This window comes from Macaca thibetana, chromosome 4 (genome assembly GCF_024542745.1).
Source record: "Macaca thibetana thibetana isolate TM-01 chromosome 4, ASM2454274v1, whole genome shotgun sequence".
NCBI lineage: Eukaryota > Metazoa > Chordata > Mammalia > Primates > Cercopithecidae > Macaca > Macaca thibetana.
Window position 1 is genome coordinate 154,931,234 of NC_065581.1, and position 26,492 is coordinate 154,957,725.

At 38.4% G+C, this 26,492-nt stretch overlaps 2 protein-coding genes across 2 annotated transcripts in view; one reads left to right on the plus strand and one right to left on the minus strand.

The window, feature by feature from the left end:
• The window catches only part of GTF3C6 (general transcription factor IIIC subunit 6), a 1,097,326-nt gene that overhangs the window by 695,301 nt on the left and 375,533 nt on the right, over window positions 1-26,492 (minus strand). The window lies entirely within an intron of this gene.
• METTL24 (methyltransferase like 24) overlaps window positions 1-26,492 on the plus strand; it is a 113,924-nt gene that overhangs the window by 55,062 nt on the left and 32,370 nt on the right. The window contains exon 4 of the mRNA XM_050789118.1: window positions 6,774-7,002. Coding sequence (XP_050645075.1) covers window positions 6,774-7,002 — 229 coding nt within the window. The remainder of the gene's footprint in view (window positions 1-6,773; window positions 7,003-26,492) is intronic.

A 26,492-nucleotide genomic window follows, 5' to 3' on the forward strand; every position in this document is an offset into this window, starting at 1 on the left:
AGCTTTGAGGCGCTGTGGTGGGCTCTGCTCAGTCCAAACATCCCAGAGGCTTTGTTTACACTGTGAGGGGAAAACCACCTACTTAAGCCTCAGTAATGGTGGACGCCCCTCCCCACACCAAGCTCGAGCATCCCAGGTCAACTTCGACTGTGGTGCTAGCAGCGAGAATTTCAAGCCAATGGATCTTAGCTTGCTGGGCTCCTTGGGGGTGGGATCTGCTGAGCGAAACCATTTGGCTCCCTGGCTTCAGTCCCTTTTCCAGGGGAGTGTCCAGGCACCACTGGGGTATGAAAAAAAAAAAAAAAAAAAAAAAAAAACTCCTGCAGCTAGCTCAGTGTCTGACCAAACGGCTGCCCCGTTTTGTGCTTGAAACCCAAGGCCCTGGTGGTGTAGGCACCCAAAGGAATCTCCTGGTCTGTGGGTTGTGAAGACCGTGGGAAAAGCGTAGTATCTGGGCCGGAATGCACGGTTCCTCACGGCTTCCCTTCACTAGGGGAGGGAGTTACCGATCCCTTGTGCTTCCTGGGTGAGGCAACACTCCACCCTGCTTCTGCTCGCCTTCTGTGGGATGCACCCACTGTCTAACCAGTCCCAGTGAGATGAGCTGGGTACCTCGGTTGGAAATGCAGAAATTGCCCGCCTTCTGCATTGATTTCACTGGGAGCTGCAGACTGGAGCTGTTTCTATTTGGCCATCTTGCCCAGAAACTCTTTTCATTTTACATACTTCTTAGAACTTGAATTATTTCTATGTGTGTTTATTTGTTTAATTATCAGCAACTAGTTTAAATAGAAAACATATCAATATATAATAAAGTGTCTTAAACAAACAATTACAGAATTGTATGTAGCTAATTTACTTTTTTGAGATATATATACATCAATATTGTTTCTTGAAGACAACATTCTGACAATTCAGAGGAAGAAATTATTCACATATTTCACTCCAGATTTATATACAAATTATATGTAACGAGTACTTTTTTGACATAATGTTCTCTTAATAAACTATAAAATTGCCCTTGATCTACAATAACACTGCTTTGTTCATCTAAGTTTTGACTAATTAAGTGAAAATTCCTTTTGGATATGTGAGTTCTACAATATTCTGATCTATATAAAAACAAATTTATCTACAAGAAAAATGCTTTGTAGTTTCAACTGCATCTCTTGAATTTATATTTAATGCCAGGTGTATCAGTTAGCTATTGGTTGTGTAATCACTCTAAAACTCAGTGGCTTAACAATCACCATTATTTACTGTTGCTTGTATGTCTTTACTCTTGCTTGTATGTCTGCAGGTTAGCTGGGCTTCAGTTGATCCAGGCTGGGCTCAGCTGCGAGGCTTTCTTTCTTTCTTTCTTTTTTTCGTTATTATACTTTAATAATGTTTATCAAATAGTAAATAACTAATAATGTAAATATAAAATGTAAAAATATAAAATAACTATTGTACATGTGCACAACGTGCAGGTTTGTTACATATGTATACATGTGCCATGTTGGTGTGCTGCACCCATTTAACTCATCATTTACATTAGGTATATCTCCTAATGCTAGCCCTCCCTCTCCCCTCCCCCCACCCCATAACAGGCCCCAGTGTGTGGTGTTCCCCACCCTGTGTCCAAGTGTTCTCATTGTTCAATTCCCACCTATGAGTGAAAACATAAAGTGTTTGGTTTTCTGTCCTTGCAATAGTTTGCTCAGAATGATGATTTCCAGCTTCATCCATTCCCTACAAAGGACATGAACTCATCCTTTTTAATGGCTGCATAGGCCTATTCCATGGTATATATGTGCCACATTTTCTTAATCCAGTCTATCATTGATGGACATTTGGGTTGGTTCCAAGTCTTTGCTATTGTGAATAGTGCTGCAATAAACATACATGCGCATGTGTCTTTATAGCAGCATGATTTATAATCCTTTAGGTGTATACCCAGTAATGGGATGGCTGGGTCAAATGGTATTTCTAGTTCTAGATCCTTGAGGAATCGCCACATTGTCTTCCACAATGGTTGAACTAGTTTACAGTCCCACCAACAGTGTAAAAGTGTTCCTGTTTCTCCACATCCTCTCCAGCACCTGTTGTTTCCTGACTTTTTAATGATAGCCATTCTAACTAGTGTGAGATGGTATCTCATTGTGGTTTTGATTTGCATTTCTCTGATGACCAGTGATGATGAGCATTTTTTCATGTGTCTGTTGGCTGCATACATGTCTTCTTTTGAGAAGTATCTGTTCATATCCTTCACCTACTTTTTGATGGGGTTGTTTGATTTTTTCTTGTAAATTTGTTTGAGTTCTTTGTAGATTCTGGATATTAGCCCTTTGCCAGATGGGTAGATTGTAAAAATTTTCTCCCATTCTGTAGGTTGCCTGTTTACTCTGATGGTAGTTGCTTTTGCTGTGCAGAAGCTCTTTAATTTAATTAGATTCCATTTGTCAATTATGGCTTTTGTTGCCATTGCTTTTGGTGTTTTAGACATGAAGTGTTTGCCAATGTCTATGTCCTGAATGATATTGCCTAGGTTTTTTTCTAGGGTTTTTATGGTTTTGGGTCTGACATTTAAGTCTTTAATCCATCTTGAATTAACTTCTGTATAAGGTGTAAGGAGGGGATCCAGTTTCAGCTTTCATATGGCTAGCCAGTTTTCCCAGCACCATTTATTGAATAGGAATCCTTTCCCCATTGCTTGTTTTTGTCAGGTTTGTCAGCGATCAGATGGTTGTAGATGTATGGTATTATTTCTGAGGGCTCTGTTCTGTTCCATTGGTCTATATCTCTGTTTTGATAGCAGTACCATGCTGTTTTGGTTACTGTAGCCTTGTAATATAGTTTGAAGTCAGGTAGCATGATGCCTCCAGCTTTGTTCTTTTGGCTTAGGATTATCTTGGCAATGTGGGCTCTTTTTTGGTTCCATATGTACTTTAAAGTAGTTTTTCCAAATCTATGAAGAAAGTTATTGTTAGCTTGATGGGGATGGCATTGAATCTATAAATTACTTTGGGCAGTATGGCCATTTTCATGATATTTATTCTTCCTATCCATGAGCATGGAATATTCTTCCATTTGTTTGTGTCCTCTTTTATTTCATTGAGCAGTGGTTTGTAATTCTCCTTGAAGAGGTCCTTCACATCCCTTGTAAGTTGGATTCCTAGGTATTTTATTCTCTTTGAAGCAATTGTGACTGGGAGTTCACTCATGATTTGGCTATCTGTTTGTCTGTTATTGGTGTATAGTGATTTTTGCACATTGATTTTGTATCCTGAGACTTTGCTGAAGTTGCTTTAATCAGTTTAAGGAGATTTTGGGCTGAGACGATAGGGTTTTCTAAATATACAATCATGTCATTTGCAAACAGGGACAATTTGACTTCCTCTTTTCCAAGTTGAATGGCCTTTATTTCTTTCTCCTGCCTGATTGCCCTGGCCAGAACTTCCAACACTATATTGAACAGGAGTGGTGAGAGAGGGCATCCCTGTCTTGTACCAGTTTTCAAAGGGAATGCTTCCTGTTTTTGCCCATTCAGTATCATATTGGCTGTGGGTTTGTCAGAAATAGCTCTTATTATTTTGAGATACGTCCCATCAATACCTAATTCATTGAGAGTTTTTAGAATGAAGGGCTTTTGAATTTTGTCAAAGAGCTTTTTCTGCATCTATTGAGATAATCATGTGGTTTTTGTCTTTGGTTCTGTTTATATGATGGATTACGTTTACTGATTTGCGTATGTTGAACCAGCCTTGCATCCCAGGGATGAAGGCCAATTATCGGATAAGCTTTTTGATGTGCTGCTGGATTCTGTTTGCCAGTATTTTATTGAGGATTTTTGCATCAAGGATTTTTGGTTTAGTCTTGGGAAGGTGTATGTGTCCAGGAATTTATCCATTTCTTCTAGATTTTCTAGTTTATTTGCGTAGAGGTGTTTATAGTATTCAGCTGAGATGGCTAAGGGAGGTTCTGTATTTTACAGAGGGCCAGCGGACTGGCTGGAGTGCAAACTCTCCAGGGTACGTTTTTATCATGATGACAGTGTAAGAGAGAGAACAGAAGCACTCAAGGCTTAGGATCTGGACTGGCATACTCCCACTTCCTTCCATAAAGCAAGGCACATGGCCAAGCCAAAAAGTCAAGAGACAGGGAAAGACTCTTTCTCATGATGAGCATGGAGTAATGTGGATGGTGCAGGGTTGAAGGAGCAGAGTCAACAAGTCAATCTGCCACATCAGATTTGATCATGGCAAACTGGGGGAAAACTGGGGCAGAGACTTGAGTGGTCTGAGCTGTGTGGATTCAATAGGAGGTAGAAAATAGGGAACAAGATCTGTTATGTGGAAGAAATGGAAGTGCTTGTGAGAGGAGTGCTGAATTTTCTTTAGGCAAAAAGGGTTGAAAAAGCTATGGCTTAGGGACATCAGAGGGCTGACTTACCATGGGATGCAGTGGGAAAAAGAGCAGTGTAGTTGGGTGAAGGGTGAGGAAGAGGCAAATGAGACTATCAGCACCCCTCCACACCCATGGAGACTGGTTGCAGGACCACTGCAAAGATCAAAATTTAGGATGCTCAAGTCCTGGATATAAAATGGTGTAATATTTGTATATAACCTATGCACATCCTCCTGCATCATTTAAATCATTTCTGGATTCCTTATAATACCTAATACAATGTAAATGCCATGTAATAGTGGTTATACTGTATTGCTTTTTATTTCTACTATTTTTAATGTTGTATTATTTTTATTTTTGTTTTTTTGAATATTTTCAATCTGCAGTTGGTTGAATTTGTGAATCAGATCTGTGGATACAGAGGGCTGCCTGTATTAAGAATGTCTAGGTGGGGTGCCATGGCTCATGCCTGTAATCCCAGCACTTTGGGAGGCCAAGGAGGGTGGATCATCTGAGGTCAGGAGTTCGAGCCCAGCCTGGGCAACATGATGAAACCCCGTCTCTACTAAAAATACAAAAGTTAGCCAGGCATGGTGGGGCACACCTGTAATCCCAGCTACTTGGGAGGCTGAAGCAGGAGAATTGCTTGAATCCCAGCAGCAGAGGTTGCAGTGAGCTGAGATCATGCCACTGCGTATCCAGCTTGGGCGACAGAGCCAGACTCCATCTCAAAAAAAAAAAAAAAAAAAAAATTGTCTAGGTGGATGATCTCTGAACCGAAGGCTTATTTTAGTTAATTAAAATAAGGTAAATAGTTATTATCCGCTGAACTTGTGTATTTCCAGATTATGCAATCATCAGTCATCCCTCCGTATGGGGTTGGCAGTTGGTTCTAGGCCACCCTCTCCCCACCAACAGATACGAAAATCCACGAAATACCAAGTCTGGCTGTAGAACTCACAGATACAAAACATTGGCCCTTCATATCAGTAGGCTCCTGCATCCCATCAATGCTGTATTTCTGATCCATGTTGGTTGAATTGTGGACATGGAACCCATAGCTATGGAGGGCTGACTGTATTTATTGAAAAAAATCCACTTACAAGTGGACCCACGCAGTTCAAACCTGTGTCGTTCAATGGTCAGCTGTAGTAGAATCTACTAGATTGAAGTGTTTCTGCACTGCGTTTAGGTTCGGCCAAGTAGTGTAGCTACTCTGTGGGATTTTGGTATCCTAAATCACATATAAGTACAGTATTTGGGGCAGAGAAACCATAATCACCATTTAAAAAAATCATTCTCAGTTAATTTCATGTTTTACATTAAAACTGGTGCTTTAGGTCGGTCGCAGTGGCTCACGCCTGTAATCCCAGCACTTTGGGAGATTGAGGTGGGCAGATCACGAGGTCAGGAGTTCAAGACCAGCCCGACCAATGTGGTGAAACCCCGTCTCTACTAAAAATACAGAAATTAGCCGGGCATGGTGCCATGCGCCTATAATCCCAGCTACTAAGGAGGCTGAGGCAGGAGAATCGCTTGAACCCGGGAGGCAGAGGTTGCAGTGAGCTGAGATTGCACCACTGCACTCCAGCCTGGGCAACAGAGCGAGACTCAGTCTCAAAAAACAAAAAGAAAAACAAACAAACAAAAAACTGGTGCTTTAATCAAAGTGACAATCCTTGCACCATTAAATAAGGAATATTTCTGAGTCAATTCAATATTCGTAAGTTTATAATTTTCCATATGATGTGCTACCTATTGAGTACTTAAGTACAATTAATTCATAATTTCTTCCCCTTTTGGTGTGAATTTAGGTGAGGGAACCTTCTGCTTCTTGCGTTCTGGATGCAGCAGATTCACATACATTTGCCTTTTTTCTTATCTGCACTATTTAAAAATATATTACATTTCTAAGAAAACAGCTGTTGTCTTTAAGTCAAATTGCATATGCAGCACTGTGGCCATTAGAATGGAGACAAATTACCTCATTAGTAGAACACACCTCTCCTCAAGAGAACTAATCCTGGGGCTTATATTTTTGGACATATTCTGAGAAAATCTAAGACTATTGGATAGTCTTCTTTGTTTCATTGCTACTGTGATTTACATCACTTAAAAAAGCCAATTTGATGTTGCATCTACATGTTTGAGTATGTGATTCTCTGGTCTTTGTTTAGCAGATAATTTATCTTTCATCCAGAAGCTTTAAGCAATAATACTTTTTTGTGAAAGAAAGTTTATTGAATGTGTATATTAGCCATGGGTTAAAACAAGAGAAGGCTTGATATAACTAAGAACTTTGGCCTTGGAAGTGTTATCTTGTCAGTCCAGCACTTTGCTTCATCGCATTTTTAGTTGTTGATTTCCATCCTCTTTCTTTATAGGCTGGGAAGTGATGATACCCATTTTGAGGTCAGCATGGCTAACAATGGATGTGAAGTGCATCGTTTTGATCCTAGTGTCAAGTCAGCTCACATTCTGGAGAGTCAGCACCTTTGGTATCACCGCTTGTCCATTGACTGGCGGGATCCCCATCCAGCTGTTGCTGCCCAAAAACCACATAGCAACACCAGAAAACTGGGAAGCATTTTGAATGAATTTGGGCATCACAAGGTGAGGTTTTCATTTGATTTTTTACTTGAATAAAGTGAACAAACCCATCAGCTTTTTAAAATGCAAACCAAGAATAGCAACATTGACATTGGATTGTTGAAGGTCCAATTTTAATCTTACTAATCACCCAACATTATTTATAGAGTCAACTCTAGACATAAAGTGTTGGCAAGGATAGACATATTTAAATTGATGTGAAGATTTTAGTTGCTGTTGAGTAATGTTAATGGTCTTGTCCAAGACTAGGCAAGAAGACTAAGGAACTTACTTCTGGCATAGGCTGAAGAATACCATTTTCATTTGGCAACTGACTTACACTTTTCAGAGAGAGCAAACTACTTATGTTGACCTCAAATACAAAAAAAGAAAAAAAGAAAAAAGAAATCGGGGTTATGCTTACTAAGATATTGCTTGTGTATCATGTTTCTCACTGTTGTGACGTGTTTCTCACTATTTTGAATCGCTAGGCTCTACACAGAAAATATATATAGCTTTGATTAAAATTTACTTTATAAAGTTGAATGGACATTATGTATGTTACAAATTATATAAGTATATCAAAGGATGTCAAATCTCTGCAAACATTTTATTATGAATAGACAGCAAAAAAGAAACCCAGTTTTTGAACTGTTCTTTGAAAGCAATTTTTAGTGTAGTATACCCGAGCTAATTGTATTCTGTAGGCAGATACTAGAGAATTTCTCCTGAGTGCAGTTGGCTTGTGTTTGATCTTCAGTCTTTCTTGGGTTTGGCTATTTTGGTCTGTATTCCCAGCCGGAGATGCCATGTAGTTTAGAACAGGTCAGAATGGGTGTTTCTATTTGAGAAACAGTGTGCATGAGACTCAATTTTAAACTTGAGTTGGCTTCTTGATCTTCAGTAAGAGGTTTTTCCAGGCCGGGCGCAGTGGCTCACGCCTGTAATCCCAGCACTTTGGGAGGCTGAAGCAGGCAGATCACAAGGTCAGGTAATCGAGACTATCCTGGCTAACATGGTGAAACCCTGTCTCTACTAAAAAATACAAAAAATTAGCTGGACGTGGTGGCGGGCACCTGTAGTCCCAGCTACTCAGGAGGCTGAGGCAGGAGAATGGTGTGAACCCAGGAGGCGGAGCTTTCAGTAAGCCGAGGTCACGCCACTGCACTCCAGCCTGGGCAACAGTTCGAGACTCCGTCTCAAAAAAAAAAAAAAAAAAAAAAAAAAGAGGTTTTTCCCTGCATTGTTATTCCTCCTCCTCCTCTTCCCCATCTTCCTCCCTTTTCTCTGCCTCCTTTCTTCGTCTTCCTCTTCCTTCTCCCTCCTCCCCCTCTTCTTCTTCCTCCTCCTCCTCTTTTGTTCTTTAAACATCCTTTAATTAGATAGCCCATGCTTCTTCAAGAACAACTTCAAAGAATTTGCTGTTCTTTTAACACACAATTAACTACTGATTTGTATTTTACTTTGCCACCAAGGGTAACTGGTGGCATTTAATAGTCAGGAGCCTTAGTGAGACACAGGTAGGATTTTTGGGTAAAACCTCAGAAGAGAACTCCTTTTTACATGCTGTTAATGTTTTTCATATGTGTGGGAAGAAGCAGGAGCATTTTTCAGAACCTTATTTAGGGTTTTGTTTTTTTCTTTTTTGCTGCTTGTTACCTTTGTAGATCTTTTTTTTACAGCTGAAAATTACAGGCCTAATTCTCTAATATGTCAACTTTAGATTATTCAAAGAGCTAACTACTTATTTTTTTGTGTTCAGTTAGGAGTCTTGCTGTTCCTCCTTTATGCTCTTTACATCTTAGCCCTCTCCAGCACCACTCTTCAAAGAAAAGACTGAGTAGGAGAAAAAGAGAAACTCAATGCCGTTTTGCTTATTTTTTTTTCCCCAATATTTTAGCAAAAGATTTGGTAAAGATGAGGATAAAATAAGACTTTGAAAAAGTGATCTGTGGATATAATTGATCTAACCACATTTCCTATGGGAAATGTATTTTTAGATAACAAGGTACGTACCTGAATTGTGTTTGTTTAGCTCCATGGGAGCTGCGGCGGACCAACCTTTCTGCTAAGGAGAAAGCATGAGGCCTTTTGCAATGCTGCTCCTGAGATAGCAGAAATATTTACAATGATGCCTAAAAAGGAGCAATGTTTATGTTTCTAAGGCTACTTATTTTTAAAAAAAATATTTACAATGAAAGTGATCTGGCACAGAATTACCAGGAATGCATTTCCTCCTTTTTTTTTTTTTTTTTAATTCCTTGTTGAAGAATTTAAAAGATACTGATATGCTTCCGTACAGATTTTCTTTTTGGGTCAATGCTTTAAAACAAAAACAACAAAACTAAACCCATCAGCAAGTGATTGCTTTCCTTAGGAAAATGCTTCTAGGAGCTATACGGGGCCAGATAAATGGAAACCTTGTTTGTGTGTTGTAGCAAGCTCGGTCTGTTTTCATTTTTCTGCATGTACAGATAATGGTAGATAGGATGTGGCTGTGGCAGGGGAAGCAAATAGAAAAAAACACACTAACAAATGTCAGCGTTTCTGCCTTCACACCTTCACTCATTTATTCTGAAAGTGAGTGTCGATACCAAAGCGTTTTTAGCTGTTTTATTTCAGAACTTTAAACTATTTCATATAGTTTTGTAATAATTTCCCTGTTCTGCTGTTAGTTTTCCTATTCTGTATATCTACACCTAAATTCCAGCCACTCAAGTAAAAATGTGGGCAAAAATGGAAGCAGTATTCTGAGATAGTGACAGAAAGATGCATATGGCTTTTGTACTGCTTTTAAAACTCTTCGGTAATTTTAACTTCAAACTCTAAATCAAAAGCCTGTTCTAAAGCATCAGGCTAGAGCAGCTGCATCAGCAAAAGCATGTGGACCAGAAGCCCAGTCTGTCAGGGAATAATATCACTTGGATCCAGCATTATGTGAAATGATTAACTGTCTACTCTTTGCAGAAGTGGTTATTGTTAACTAAGCATACAGTTTTTTCAGAATGCAACTAGAAATATTGAATCTGAAATTTCTGCTCATTTTAATCATAATGTATGGTTTTTTTCTAAAGTCTTTGTTACATTCAGAGTATCCTCAATGAGCCGAGCTAGGTCATGAGGAATTATAACTATTAGTTTTGGTCTTAACCATGCTGCTGATAACTCTGAATAACAGAGCTGCCTGAGGGTTTCCCTGTGTAAGCTCATTAATCTTGGTTTGAAGCATGGTCCTCTTACTGGCTTTTGACGCTGGGCGAGTCATTTAACCTCTCTGGCACTCAGTTTGATTGTCAGTTAAATGAGGACAAAGATACGCCCAAAATTGTGGGCTTTTTCTGAGAAGTAGGTCTGAGAACACAGTGTGAAAGTCTCCAGCAGAATGCCTGGTGTGAATTAGTCACTCAGTTGTTTTCAGTAAACTCAAAGGGTTTTTATTAACAATTTTAGTAAATTTTATAGAAAACCTTTTTTTTTTTTCCTCTCTTTCTTTCTTTCCAGGGTAAATATATCAGAGATTTCTCTGGAAATTGCTAGTTCCAGTCAAGAGTTTTTAATGAGAGCTTTGTGTGAAACTCAAAGGCAATTGGTCCTTCAGAGGTGGTTGTAGAGAACTATTGTTTGGTGCCTCCAGGCGCTGAACAGCTTTGTGGGTAATTGTATAGAAAGTAAATACTGTGCTGTATAGAAATTAAATAAACTGCTGAGAATTAATTCAGATACATGCCACGCAGAACAGATGTAGGCCCTGGGGCTGGGGCCCTCTGGTCAGACGCCCTGGGATAGCTGGCCTCCCTGCCTGTCAGCTCAGGGAACTGTGTCTTCCTTCATCTGCCCTTGTCGCCACCCAGGCCGTGGCTCAGTGTCCACCTGAACCCTCACAGGACTACCAGTTTCTGCCTCCCTTGGCTGGGAGCTCACCATTGATTCCAGAACATCTGTTTTGTTGTGTGGTCACTATGATTACATTTGAGAGAATATGAGCTTTGAAATTACACAACTGGGGTAACATAGCAAGATTCCATCTCTACAAAAGATTTAAAAAATTAGTTGGGCATAAGATTTAAAAAGTTAGCTGGGCATGGTGGCATGTGCCTGTAGTCCCAGCTACTCAGGAGGCTGACGTGGGAGGATTGGTTGAGTCCAGGAGGTGGAGGCTACAGTGAGCCATGATTGCTCTACTATACTCCAGCCTGGGTGACAGAGCCAGACCCCTCTCTCAAAAAAAAAAAAAAAAAAAAAAAAAAGAAAGAAAAAAGAAAAGAAAAAGCAATTAAAGACTCGCTTTTTGTTTTTCTTTTTACTTATCAAATTGGTAAATATAAATAAGATATTGATACTGCCCTGCATTGTAATGCTTGTTGGGAATAATACACTTTGCTGCTGGAAACGGAAAACAATATACTCTTTCAGGAAAGAAATATGACCATATGTATATAGTGTGTCAGTTTTCATTTCTAGAAATATTTTTTGCCTTAAATTCTGTTTTATCTGATGTTAGTTCTGCCATACTTGCTCTCCTTTGATAAGTATTTATGTGAAATAACATTCTAGATTCTTTTATTTTCATTATTTTCGTATAGTTTTAGTTTATGTATGGCTTCTAAGAGCAATGTATTCAATATATGTCTGGATTGTGTTTTTAAACCCAACCTGAGAATGTCTTTAAATAGTTGTGTTTAATGCTTTTGTATTTCTGTTTATTGGGATTTCTGGCATATTGGGACTAACTTCTACTCTTTTAAATTTGGCCTTTGGCTTTCTGCACTTCCCCCTCCCCCCAACTTCTTGCTAAAGCTTTTATTTCTATTCTTCGTGGTTACCTTTAGATTTAAAAAGTATATAATTAACTCTAAAATTTTAATACATATAAAATTATTTAGTATTTCTATATTCCTTCTAAACATGATAAGGATCATCAAAAGTTAACTACCCATTGAACCTGGGTGCCCACATTACTATTATCTGGAGTTTTATATATTTTTATTTTTATTTTTATTTATTTATTTTTTTTGAGACAGAGTCTCGCTCTGTCTCCCATAAAAAATTTCAAATGCCAATGTTGCTAGAATAGAATGAACCCTCACATATTTTCCACTGGGATTCACCATTTTTTATTATTTTGCCACATTTGCTTTCTCTGTCTCACTGTCTCTCGCTATACACTTATCTCTGCAACATAAAAAATAAAAAACTCAATAGAAAGCAGTGGATGAGTATTTCCATAATAAATATATCTGTATATGTGAGTTTAATCCATTTGTATGTATTGTTTTTGCTGATATATTTGGATTAATTGCTTCTTACTTTGGTATATCTCAGTCCAAGAGCTGACATCATAATTAATGTGGAAACAGTGGAAATATCCTTATTAAATTCAGGGAAAAATAAGGATTGTTATCATTACCATTAAAAAAAAAGATTAGAGCTCTTTAAAAAAAAATTCACATTTTGAGATAGATTCACGTGCACCTGTAAGAAATGATACAGAGATTACAGATAACGAACATTTCTAGCACTACAAGGATCATGTTTCCCTTTCATAGCCACACCTACCTTCTTCCTCTTACCTCCTTCCCTAACCCCTGGTAACCACTAATCTGTTTTCTATTTCTATAATTTTATCATTTTTAAGAATGTTTATAAATGGAATCATACAGTGTGTAATCACCATTGTTATTTAATACAGTTCTTAAGATAATAGCTAATACAATAAGAAAAGAAAAAAAATTAGGAGGATAAATTAAGAAAGAGGTAAAAATTTTATTATTTGCAGATATTGTTATTATTGAAGGACATATTATTTGAAGATAATATGATGGTATACTGGAAAACTCAAGATAATCTAATGAAAAATTATCAAACAATAAGAAAATTTAATGAGTTGTCTGAGTACAGTATACAAAAAATTTTTAACTACATTTTTGTGAATAAAAACTAGTTAGAATACAAAAAGGAAGTAAAGTTTATTTACAAAAGCAACAAAAGTAAAGCTAAAAATAAACTTAATGAGACATGTGCAAGGTCTACAAGAAGAAAACTTAGCCACTCAAGGACTTAAAGGAAAACTTGAACGAATTCGAAAGCATAGTACCTGCTTTGATGTAAATACTCAACATCATAATGATTAACTCTTTCCTATGTTAATCTACTGATTTAACATGTTCCCAATAAAATTGCCAATAGGATTTTTTTTTCAGAACTAAAGAAGCCAATTCTAGAGTTCATATTGAATTAACAAGCAGAAATAACCAATCAAATTCTGATAAAGGAGTAATAAAGGAGGTTAACTAACCCTATGAAATAATAAAGCTTCTTATACAACTATAATAATAAAAATGGTACTATTGCATGAACAGATAAACAGATTAATGGAAGATTTTAAAAATCCAGAAATAAATCCACATACCTCCAGAGCTGATATATGATAAAGGTACTATCTCAAATCATAGAGAAAAGGTGGATGTTTCAGTAAAATTATGGGTACTTATTTAAAAAATGTTTTTTAAGCTTTATTTGATGGCTTTTGCCAAAAAATTTAAACCAATAAAGTTTTTTTTAAAGACCATAAAAATATTAGAAAGAAAACTATGGAGACTTAAAAAAAAGTCCTAGAGTTAGGAAGTCACAAAAGAAAAGAATAATTAATTTGATTACGTACAAAATTTCCACATGGTAAAACTACCAAAAACAAAATTAAAAGACAAATAACAAACTGAGAAAATACTGACAATTCATTTTATAAGCAGAGAGTTAATTTCACCAGTATAGAAGGGCTTCACCAGTATAGAAAGACCCACAACTAGATAGAAAATTGGATGAAGAAATAGTTGATGAAAAACAGTTCACAGAAAAGGAGATACAGATGGCTTATATGGAAAAATATTAAAACTTGGACATATGAAGAGAAAGACAAATAAAACTATAGTTGGATATAATGTTTTCATCAGATTATCAAAGATAAAAAGTCGCAGAAATATAAATTGCTACAGCGTTTCTGCAGGGCAGTTTGGCAATATCTATCACACTGCAAATGCAAATCCAGCAATTCTACTTCTGTGAGTTTGCCCCCCAGTCATATCCCATATGTGTGAACCGATATATGAATAAAGTTATTGTTTTTTGCAGCATTGTTTGTAATAGCAAAGGGTAGAAAACAATCTGCATAGCCACCACTGTGGAAGTAGTTAAATGGAGAATTGTATATCTTTTCATGGACAACGTATGAAGCCACTAAAAAAAAGACAAAGCAAATTTTAATCTATTGATGTGGAACAATTTCTGAGATACATTTTTAAGAAAGGGAATTTACAATGCAAAGCAATTGCTAAACAGTTTTGAAAACAAAGAACAAAGTTAGAGAGCTTACGCTACTTGATTTCAAGACAATGTAAGGAATAGCAATCAAGATAGTCTGGTACTGACGTAAAGATAGACATATAGATCAATGGAACACCAAGAGAATTTGGAGATGGAAACACATATATACATTATCCTTAGCAAACTAACACAGGAACAGAAAACCAAATACTGCATGTTGTCACTTTTAAGTGGGAGCTAAATGCTGAGAACACATGGTCACATAGAGGGGAACAACAGACAGTGGGGCCTATCAGAGGGTGGAGGGTGTGAGGAAGGAGAAGATGAGAAAAATAACTAATGAGTTCTAGGCTTAATACCTGGGTGATGAAATAATCTGTACAACAAACCCTCATGGTACAGGTTTATCTATATAACAAACCTGCACATGTACTCCTAAAAGGGAAATAAAAGTTTTTAAAAAATCTGCAGTGAAGAAAAAAAAGAGAAACACATATATAATTAATTGATTTTTATGAAGGCATCAACATAATTAAATGGGAAAAATTATAGTCTTTTCAACAAATGGTGCTGGAACAATTGGTTATCTGTAAGGGAAAAAAGTAAAACCTGACCTGAATCTCACATCATCATGAAAATTATTTTTGGAACATAGACCTAAACATAAAAGCTAAAATTATAACACTTCTAGAAGAAAACATGGGAGAACATCTTTACAACCTTGACATAGGCAAAAATTTTTTAGACAGTATATTTCTTAGCATAAACCATAAGAAAATTTTAAAAAGACAAATTGGACTTTATCAAGATCAAAACTTCCTGCTCATCAAAAGACATTGTGAAGAACATAAAAACTGGGAGAAAATATTCATCACAAATATATCAGAAAAGGACTTGTATCCGGAATACATAAAGAACTCTTACAACCAAAAATAAGGAGACAAACAATTCAATTAACAAACTAAAGTTTAAACTGGCACCCCACCAAACAAGATATACAGATGGCAAAAACACCCATGAAAAGATGTTCAATATGATTAGTTATTAGGGTAATGAAAATTAAAGCCACAGTGAGATACCACTTCATAACTACCAAAATGGCTAAAATTTAAAAGATTGATGTTACTAAGTGATGACGAGGATATAGAGTAACTGGAAATCTCAAACATTTGTAGTGGGAATGCAACCTCTTAGGAAAAGAGGTTGGCAGTTTCTTAATTTCTTAATATATTTACCAATTGATCCAGTAAACCCATTCCTAGATATTTACCCAAGATAACTGAAAACATATGTCTGCACAAAGGATTGTAACTGAAAGTGTGTAGGAGCTATATTCATGATAACCTCAACTGGAAACAACTCAAATGTCTGTAACATGTGAATGGGTAGAGAAGTTACGGTATGAATGTATCTCTTAAATGTACCATATACCTACCACACATCCATATAGAATGAAATACCACTGAGCAATAAAAAAGAACAAGCTTTGTGACACATACAACCCAAATGAGTCTCACAGACTTTATGCTGAATGAAGGAAGCCAGATTCAAAAAACCACCTGTTATGTGATTCTCTATATAAAGTTCTAGAATAGACAAAAGTATTCTATGATGATAGAAAACAGATCAGTGGTTGCCTAGGGCAGGTGGTGAGGGAGCAGAGTTGGAGATTTACTGAAAAGATCACAAGGGAACTTTTTGGGGTGATGGAAACATTCTATATTTTGAGTATGTTGGTGGTCACATGGGTATATACATTTCAAAAGTTGTTGATTAGCTGGGCATGGTGATTCACACCTGTAATCACAGCACTTTGAGAGGCTGAGCAGGGTGGATCTCTTGAGGCCAGGAGTTTGAGACCAGCCTGGACAACATGGCAAAGCCCCATCTCTACAAAAAATACAAAAATTAGCCAGCTATGGTGACACACACCTGTAGTCCCAGCTACTCAGGAGGCTGAGACAGGAGGATCAATTGAGCCACTGCACTCTAGCCTGGACAACAGAGCAAGACCCTGTCTGAAAAAAAAGTAATTGACCAATATACTTAAACTGTATGAATTTCATTGTATATAAATTATATTTCAATAAAAGCAAATTGCAGAAGAGTGTGTGTAGATTTCCACCATTCTACTACTCACATAATTGTTTTTGAAAGTATATGCAAGAAACTAGTGATGCTGGGAGACTCCAGGGAGAAGAACTAAATGACTGAGGAAGAAACTCTGTACTCTTTATATCTTTTGATTTTGTACCTTGTGAATATTCAAACAGTTAAAATATTTTCCATGTTTTCCTATCCATTTTTTAAAAAAATTATCTACTTTTGGAGTTCCTTTTAGATGTATTTTGGAGCCTCTGAGTCTATCCTTCTTGTCTCTTCATTACTTTTTCATTCACTCTGTCCTATGTTAGGGTAAATTCCTCACTACTAGCTTCCAATTATTTAATTTTCTTTTTAACTATATCCAGGCTAGAGTTTATACCATTTATTGGTATTTTTACCAAAAAAAAAAAAAAGACTATATTTTTCACTTCCAAGGTTTCTAATTGGTATTTTTCCTATCCATCTGTTCTTTTCTAGTTTTGCATGCTTTTATTTAAAAGTGTGTTGTCGCTGCTTGCATGTTTGTGAAAGTTGATATTCTTCTTGCCTGAGCTGAGCATCCTAAACATACTTATTTTAAACTTTTGTCAGATTTTTCAACAAAATTAATCTTGGAATGAAGTAGCATTCTAATTATTGCGTTGGTTGTTTCTCTTATCCTTTGACTTCAGTGTGTATTTTGGAATTTTGGCTTGCTGGCGTATTTTCAGTAGAAGGTTTTTGGTTTGGTTTTGCTTTTCTCTTTCTTTTTGGCATGCCCTTCTCTGCCTAGTGAGTTTGCAGTAACCTTCAGGACCTGGTTCTTCTAGGCATTTGGCTCTTTCTCTTCCCAGTGGTGTGTGGACTATTCAGACACTGAACCATCAGAGGTCCAGCTCATTTGGTATTTGCTAGGGTTTATCACTCTCCTCCCGTCTTCTTAGGCCAGCAGCTAGTTTTATGCCACAGCTCCAGCCAGTGGTTGTTAGTGTGTTTCAGTCTCCTTTCTGCCGCCAAGGAGTTCCACTCCTGCCCCTGGCTTTAAACAATGAATGGGCTCTGGCCGCTCTCTCAGGGGAGCACCTTGAGTTTCTATTTCCTGTAAGAGATGCGCACCCAGCACCACTGCCGCCTGCTCTAAGATGGAAGCCCGCCATTTCCGGCCTGCCATTCTGCTCACCGCCCTGTGTTCATTCATGGAGGTGCTCGTCTTGGTTTTGAGTCCTGCTGTGTCCTTTTTGTTTCTTTTCCTCTCTTTCTCCCTCTCAAATAGTTCTCCCTATTTTTGCTTTGTGTTTGGCGTGGGGGAAAGGGGTGCATCTCACCTTCATATTTTTCTTTAAATCAACTTGAAATGGAGTCAGCTTTCTTACTTAGAATTATCTGAACAAATAATGTCCATAGACTTGTGAGTCAACTGTCCTAGGTTTGTTTGTTAATACATTTTAAAAATACCTAACAAATGAAAGATTTTGAAATGTTGCCTCCAAATCATATCCTACACCATTATTTCTCAAATTTAATGTATGCATGAACCACCTTGGGAATGTAATTAACATGCAAGTAGTGATTCTGGAGGTCTGGGGTAAGACCTGAGGTTCTGTATTTCTAGTAAGACCCAAAATGATGCTGATGGTGCTGGCTGGGAAACTGTACTTTGAGTAACAATGTGTGTACCACACTTGGAGAAACAGGACCAGAGGAGAAACACATTGCCCGTGACTATGGCTTCATAGTCATGCGCAGTGCTGAGACTTGAATGCAGTCCCCGCAGAGCACAAGCACTGGGCTACTCTGTGCCCTGTTGATGCCTTCTGCCCTCAGCCTGAGACCCTGGTGTAAAGGACAGACACTGTCATAGTTTCATTGTTTTTATTCCCATGCAGCCTATCGTATCCGATTTCTGTACTAGCTGTTGTACCACAACACATTTTTTTCTCAAGACGGAAGCTCTTTTATAAAAGTGTTCCCTGCCGGTCTGCCACACCAGGTCAAGGTCCAGGCATGCCTGAGTCTTAGATAATGATTCACCCCCGAGTCGGAGCCTTGCTTCTGAGTTCTGTGTTCCTGAATGAGCTGTGTGCCTCACCGGCAGAGACTCCTTATTGTACGGATCCCCATTCCAAGTACCTAGCAAGCGTTCTGGAACTAGACAGCATACATGTTGGCCTTTTTCTCCAGCACCTCCCTAAATAAAACGTACAAGGCATGAACATTTGAATACCTTATCTGTGGGCACAATCTCCCCTGGAGTTAACAAGCAGCAGCCCTGAGCGTCCAGAGACCTTAGCTCCTGATGTTTCAGAATGCTTGGGCAGGAACCCTTACGGAAAACCAGATATGCTGTGGTAAAGGTGGAAGTCCAGGTGATTCTTTCAGGTCCCAGGGCAATTTCTCTCTAAATTTGTTTAAATTCCTTTTTCAAAGAGAGGTGTCTATCTTTCTGTGTATTTGAAGGCAATTTCGTCGTGCAGAATTGTGATTTAATCAGGAAGGTGCTGTGTTTCTGTGAAATAAGCCAGTGGCAATTTAGCAATAATGAGTCATTCATGGTGTTGAATTGCAATTTGAAATGCAGAGACATCTTTCGGTCTCTGTCACTCTGCAGTGGACCCTAAGGACAAGCCATCTTGGGAAAGTGAGTCAAGAACTTCCGAACTCAACATTTAGGAAGTTTTTTTTCCTTTTTTTTTTGTGCCAAAATTCATCCATAAAGGTGAGATTTAAGGTGTAGCTAAATGTCTTGGCTCTTTTGAATGTTTTTCAAACCATTCAGTATTTAACTAACATGGAGCTGCAATAGAGTAGAAAGCCCATCTGATGAGAGAACTAGCTACATCTGGCTTTAGCTGTTGTGTTAGAGTTCTCCAGAGGGACAGAAGCAATGGAATAGATACATATATATAAAGGGAAGCTTAGTAAGTATTAACTCACATGATCACAAGGTCCCACAATAGGCCGTCTGTAGGCTAAGGAGAAAGGAGAGCCCAGTCTGAGTTCCAAAACTGAAGAACTTGGAGTCTGATGTTCAAGGTCAGGAAGCATCCGGCTAGGCCAGTCTCTCCTTTTCACGTTTTTCCTCCTGCTTACATTCTAGCTGTGCTGGCAGCTGACTGTACCCGCTCAGATTAAGGGTGGGTCTGCCTTTCCCAGCCCACTGACTCAAATGTTAATCTCCTTTAGCAACACCCTCACAGTCACACGCAGCATCAATTCAATCAAGTTGACACTCAGTATTAACCGTCACAGCTGTGGTTGGTATTTTCTTTGAGGTGTTCTACCTTCCATTTTCCCTGGGCAGAAGCCATGACTGGCAAGGTTGTATGTACACGGTGCTCTGGAATCTGGAGACCACTCCCAGCTGTACAACTGTGTGGGGCTTAGACTCTCGTATTAGAATGGGGAACACTGGACAACAAACCAAAACAATGTCAATAACACACCACAAGCAAAGAATCCAACCACAAAGGGAGCTTGGTTAAAATGTCACCCAGGCAGGGTCAACCCCAGAGATTGTGACTTAGTAGTTCTGGGATGGAGCCCAGCATTTTTAACCAACCCCACCCACCTCTAACCCAGGTGATGTGAAGATCATCTCTTTGAGGAACCTATGTGTGTGGAAAGGACTTAAGTGGCTCAGCCTTCCCTTTGCAAATCCCCCACCCTCTTTTGTTCATAAAGCCCTTGAAACAAGAAGGGGGTTAGGAGCCTGACTGTCAGCTTCTGCAGCATCCCCTTTGTCTCCCCACCAAGTCTCTGAGTTTCCCATTCCTTAGTTTCCCCTATCGTAAGGTGCATGATCTGAACCCTTGCCACTGGAGAATGTTGTGGAAAAAAATGAGCATGTGTTAGTGAGAGAAAGGAGCAAGGAATTTTCATCAGACCAGATTTGTGATTTCATGGTGAATGATGACTGATTATGGCTTCTTCGAGATTTTTCAAAGGACCTAGTATTACCACAAAAGAGGAAGATTTCACACATGGAAGAAATCAGTCCACAGGGTGCTGGCATTTTTCTTTGTTGCTATGTACAAGGGGTGGGCGTACTTGTCTGAGAATCTTGCCATTTTTGAGAAGTTTGGGGGAATGAGAACCAAGTGCTTCTTGAGGGAGCAGAGGGCTGTTAGCCCATGTGGTTACCTGGGTTTCCCTTTGTGTGACTTCCTTTCCTAAAGGAGATGATGGGTCTGTAGAGGAATGTTATGTTCAGTGAGCACAGCTCAGATTTGCAAGGTCATGCCGCTCTGCAATTCCTTTATGAGTGTTAAAAAACAGTTAATGCCTTTTGACAGGAAGAGGATGAGAACCTGCTATCATATTAGTGAATTCTCTGAGGGAATGTGTGTTCCTGAGCAAATCCTTCCAGGTCACACACATGCTGGCCATTTCTGCCTGGGGAGCTCAGCAGTGCCAGTTTTCATACATGCCCAAGCATAACAGACACACCCATGAAACAGGCTCCAGGTGCTTGGGAAAAGACGGTGATAGTTTCATTCAGAGGTAAAACCTGATTTATTTTCCAGCCAGTGAAAATATCAGGAAAGGAAGGTTTCGTTTCCCCCTTTTTAGTTAAAAACATAAGGACCTTTTAAAAAACACAGCTTTCCTAGCATGGAGTGGCATTCAACAGTTTTGCAATTAAAATGATAATGAAACATTTCTTATAAGAACTTCTCTTTAAAATCAGCATGATGGGTTCACAGCACACTATTAGAAGGAATTATGTAAAGCAGCCTCTCTGTTCCCAGTTTTATTTTAAGATTTAATTTATTCCAGATTCTGCAGGAAAAAACCACCCATGTGACAAGCCTGCTAACAGATGTCAATTTAGTTTTATAGCACATGCCTGCACTTCAGAGTCAGAAAATGGAGATTATTCTTTTTGCCTGCTGTTTATTACATGACGCAGCTTCATAACATTATGCCCCAGAGGCCAGCTGATTAATAACCTGTGGGCCAGCAACTTATCCTTGCTTCTATCTGTCTTCTGCAGTGTTAAGTGTAAGCTTTCTTTCACATTACCCTTTTGGATTAAGAGAGGTGCTGGAAAGAGCAAAGGTGACAGAAAATGGATTTTTTTTTTTGTTTTAATGTCATCTAGCTCAGAAGACAGATTATACTGTAGTATAGGTAGCAGAAGAGAAATAAGATTAAAAAATAAAAATCATTAACTAGACAATACCAGATTTATACTAAAATTTTTTTGTGGTGGTGGTGGGTAAAAGAGTAAAACAAAGTTAACTCTACATGATAATTATTATGTTAAATTCAACCATAATAAGAAACCTTCACTTCTTCATATTCACAGGGATCATTTCCTTATGTTCCCATGATCTAGTAATTATCAGCTTATATGTATATTGCATTTCTGTTCACATCCCCATCCATCTTTCTCTCCATCTGTCTGTCTGTTCATCCATTCATCCATCCAATAAATATTTATTAAGCATCTACTGTGCGCAAGGTCCTGTGCTTAAATAATAAATGTGGAAGGATAAAGAAGTCTCTTTTTAATTTTTAAAAATGTTTAATTGAGGTAAAAATACACTTACCACAAAATTTGTCAACATAACCATTTTTAAGTGTACAGTTCAGTAAAGTACATTCACATTGTTGTGCATTCAATCTCCAGAAATTTTTCATCCTGCAAAACAGAAATCCTGTGCCCATTAAACAATAACTTCCCTTGCTCCACTCCTACCTGGTAACCTCTAATCTTCTTCCTGCCTCTATGAATTTGCCTAATCTAGGTACCTCTTATAAGTGGAATCACATATTATTTTGCCGTTTTGTGTGTAGCTTATTTCATTTAGCATAATGTTTTCAAGGTTCATCCGGGTTGTAGCATGTGTCAGAACTCCCTTCCATTTAAAGGCTAAATAATGTTCCATTGTATTAGGTTAGTGCAAAAGTAATTGTGCTTTTTGCCATATGTATAGACCGCATTTTGCTTATCCATTCATTTGTCAATAAACGCTGGAGTTGCTTGTCCTCTTGACTATTATGAGTAGTGCTACTGTGACCGAGGGTGTACACATGTCTCTTCAAGGCCATGCTTTCAGTTCTTTTGGGTATATTTCCAGAAGTGGAATTGCGGATCACATGGTGATTCCATTTTTAAGTTTTTGAGGAACCACCGTAACTGTTTTCCATAGCAGGTACATAATTTTACACTCCCATAAACAAGTCTTTTAAGATGTAGCTTAAAAGAAGTATGATGAGTGCTACAAAGTAAGAGTACAGTGTGCTATGGGAATGTTTAATAGAGAATGCTGGTCTAAGCTGTCATTGGTTCCCATATTTCTGATGCCTCGTCCACAGTGGAGGCTTGGTAAGTGTGGAGTGGGTGGGTGAATGAGCCATCCAGACCCTTGGTCATTAGACCTCTCTCCCGTGTTTCCTTCCTGCTCTTCAGTTGCCCTCCTTTCTACGGAATGGATCTGGGGAGCGGTGAGAGGATTTGTTAGCTGCTTCTTGGTTGCCTCTGTTGTTCTCTGGCAAGATTATGGAAAAAAATTTTCTAGTAATTTTTTTTCTCATTCTGTATATGATGTAATATATTCAGAGATGTTGAGATAGTTTTGCCAGATACATCCCTGCCTTTTCTTTGGGGAGGAAAAAGGGAACCTGCCCGTGGATGTGAGATGAAAGTGTAGTGCATGTAAGATAAAAGTGTAGTGGATATAAAAGTGTAGTGATGTTAGGAAGTGGTGGGGTATTCACGGAGAAAAATGTTCTTTCTATTCTTAGAGCATTGCTTCTGTTTTCTAAAGAATTTTGTTCTATAAAGACAGCAAAAAGGTCTCTTGCTCAGTTCCTCATTTGACTTAAATCAGTAGCATTTTATGTTATATAGCTAGTTTAAATGGAAATTTCATTCTTGAGATTTTTCAAGAGAATTCCAGATATTTAAAATATATAGACATTATATTTGAAGACTTAAACTTCTTGTTCCTGATGTTATAAAAAGAATCTGTTTATCAGATCCCCAAACTAATGAAAGACATAATTATTATTCTGTCCAATTTTTCATGCTAGCAATTCAGGCAAAGAAAGAGGCTGGCCACAAAAAAATATCACAGCTCTTTCTTTAGAAATTTGTATTGGTTTTGAGGTTTGCCATGGTGTTATTATTCTGATCAGCTAGAAGGATCAGTTGTTGGTCTGAAATGAGTCCTGAGGGTTTCTTATAATTGCTCTGGTCTTGGTATTGGCACAGGAGAGCAATGTTAATGACATTTTCAAGATGCTGGCTTTGGGTCAGGTAGAAGGCATTGGGCCATGGTGCCCCGTGGGAGTTGCTGGCTCCCAACCCAAGACCTGAATATCAACTTTACAACCTGTTTGTTGTGTGAATAGCAAGGTGAATTAAGTTCTCTGAGCCACAGTCCATTTTTTCTATGAAATGGGGGTGTTGATATCTTTCATGCAGGACTGTTGAGGGGATTAAAGACAAAAAGGACTATAAAGAAACTAGCACAGTGATTGGCCAGTTACTCCCCAGATGGGCACTATTTATTAAGTAGTTATTGGGTTGGATTTATTTGAATTGTTTAAGGCCAATATTCAATTACTGGCGATGGAGTATTATGGTATGGATGATTTGGTATATTTTATTGCCCTTCACTTTCTTAGCGATGGGGGAACTTCTATTAGGTTAACCATTTACTGCAGAAAATGTTAAAGAGCGCCAATTTTCTGGATTGGATTCTGAAAGTATTTAGAACAGCAGCAGTGTGACTCTGATATCCAGACATGCCTTTAGTGCTCTTGGGACTCATCTTTCTCCACTGACAGCCATGGATGTAACTGGTGTGTGTTTCAAATAGTCCACCTGCTTCATGGCATTGGTAGGCGTCTTGTAATTTAGTGATCTTTCCCCTGTGCATCTCCTGGGTGTAAGTATTTAAAGTCATACAGGCTTATTGAGGATATTATTGTGAAATAATATAGGTGGTGAGTATTCACATCTTTGAAAACATTTTATGTAGTGACCGTTCAATACTTTTCACTACATTTGACTTATGTCATTGTATTTCCCTTAAGGTTGAACTCCCTCTTTCTGATACCTTCTGTCATGTGATTTTGACTCCTTTTGGGGACATATCAAGTATAGTGCTAAGTGTTGGCTGAACTAAGTGCTCGGGAATATACTGGATAACTAAGTTCTCTGACTACATGAAAGTGGTGTTACTGCCCACCTCTGTCTTTGTTGTTGTTACCACCCCCCACTTTTTTTTTTTGTAGACAGAGTCTCACTCCATCACTCAGGCTGGAGTGCAGTGGCGCGATCTAGGCTCACTGCAACCTCTGCCTCCCGGGTTCAAGCGATTCTCCTGCCTCAGCCTCCTTAGTAGCTGGGATTACAGGCATGAGCCACCACACCCAGGTTTTTGTATTTTTAGTAGAGACGGAGTTTCACCATATTGGCTGGGCTGGTCTCAAACTCCTGACCTCATGATCCGCCCACCTCAACCTCCCAAAGCGCTGGGATTACAGGGATGAGCCACTCAGTGTGTTAAATGTAATCACCCCATTTGATGTGTTAGGTCTCAATTCAATTTCCCAACCTCTTTATTTTTCACTACTTTGCTATGGCTATCCTATGCTCTAACCTAACTAGATGGTTTTACTTGCCTAAACTTTCTCATCCTATGTAGCTTTAATCATAAATCCTGTTATCTTTAATATTTTCTCTGTATCTGAACAAGTATAAAAAAGGCACCCATCTTTCCAGTCCTATCCCAAATGCTGTCTCTTCCACAAAACCTTTCTCTAAACCATTTATTTTAATATTTTAAATCACATAAGTGGCATATGTTCACTGTAGAAAATTTATATAATAGAGAACTCCAAAGGAAAAAGGATGAAAATTAAAGTCACCTGTAATTCTGCTGCTGAGATAACTACTATTAATATAGATAATCTCAGGTCAGGCATGGTGGTGGCTCATGCCTGTAATCCCAGCAGTTAGAGAGGCTGAGGTGGGCAGATCACTTGAGCTCAGGAGTTTGAGACCAGCCTGGGCAACATAGTGAAACTTTGTTTCAACAAAAAAATTGAAACATTAGTTGGGTGTGGTGGCACAGGCCTGTGGTCCTAACTACTTGGGAGGCAAGAGGATCACTTGAACCAAAGAGGCCGATGCTGTGGTAAGCCATAATAGCATCACTGCGTGCATTCTAGCCTGGGTGACAGGGCAAGACCCTGTCTCAGAAAAAGAAATCTCTCCTTCCACACTTTTGCCCCAGTGGTATATACATGTTAACACAATTAAGGTGGGATGGTCATATATACTATTTTATAGTCTGAGTTTTTTAATCTTAAAATATCTTGAACATTTTTACATAGTATTAAACATTTCATCTACATATATTGCAGCATTGTTGATAATAGCAAAATTCTGGAAACAACATATTTGCTCTTTAATAGGGAACTGAATACATGAAATATAATAAAACCCATTCAATTGAATACTTGGTGACTACTGAAATACGTGGTATATATCTATATTTTGCTGATATGGAAAAATATCCAAGATAATTTGTTAAGGGCCCAAAGCAAAGACCAAACAGTGGGTATACTATGACACCCACCATTTGAATAAAAATAAAGAAATGTTCATACAGTACGTGCTTGTTTATGTACTCTGAGGCACAGGTCTTTGGAAATGGTTTTGGGTAAAAGTGCTGATATAGTTTGGATATGTGTGTCCACCCAAATTGCATGTCAAATTGTAATCCCAAATGTTGGAGGTAGGGCCTGGTATAAGGTAATTGGCTCATGTGGGCAAGTTTCTCGTGTAATGTTTAGCACCATCACTCTTGGTACTATCCTCACAATAGTGAGTTCTCATGAGAGCTGGTCACTTAAAAATGTGTAGCACCTACTCCCTGTGTCTTGCTCCTGCTCTGGCCATGTGACGTGCCTGCTTCCCCTTTGCCTTCTGCCACGATTGTAAGTTTTCTGAGGCCTCACCAGAAGCCAAGCAGATGCCAGCATCATGCTTCCTGGATGGCCTGTGAAACTGGGAGCCAATTAAACCTCTTTTCTTTAAAAACAGCCCAGTTTCAGGTATTTCTTTAGAGCAATATGAGAATGGACTAACA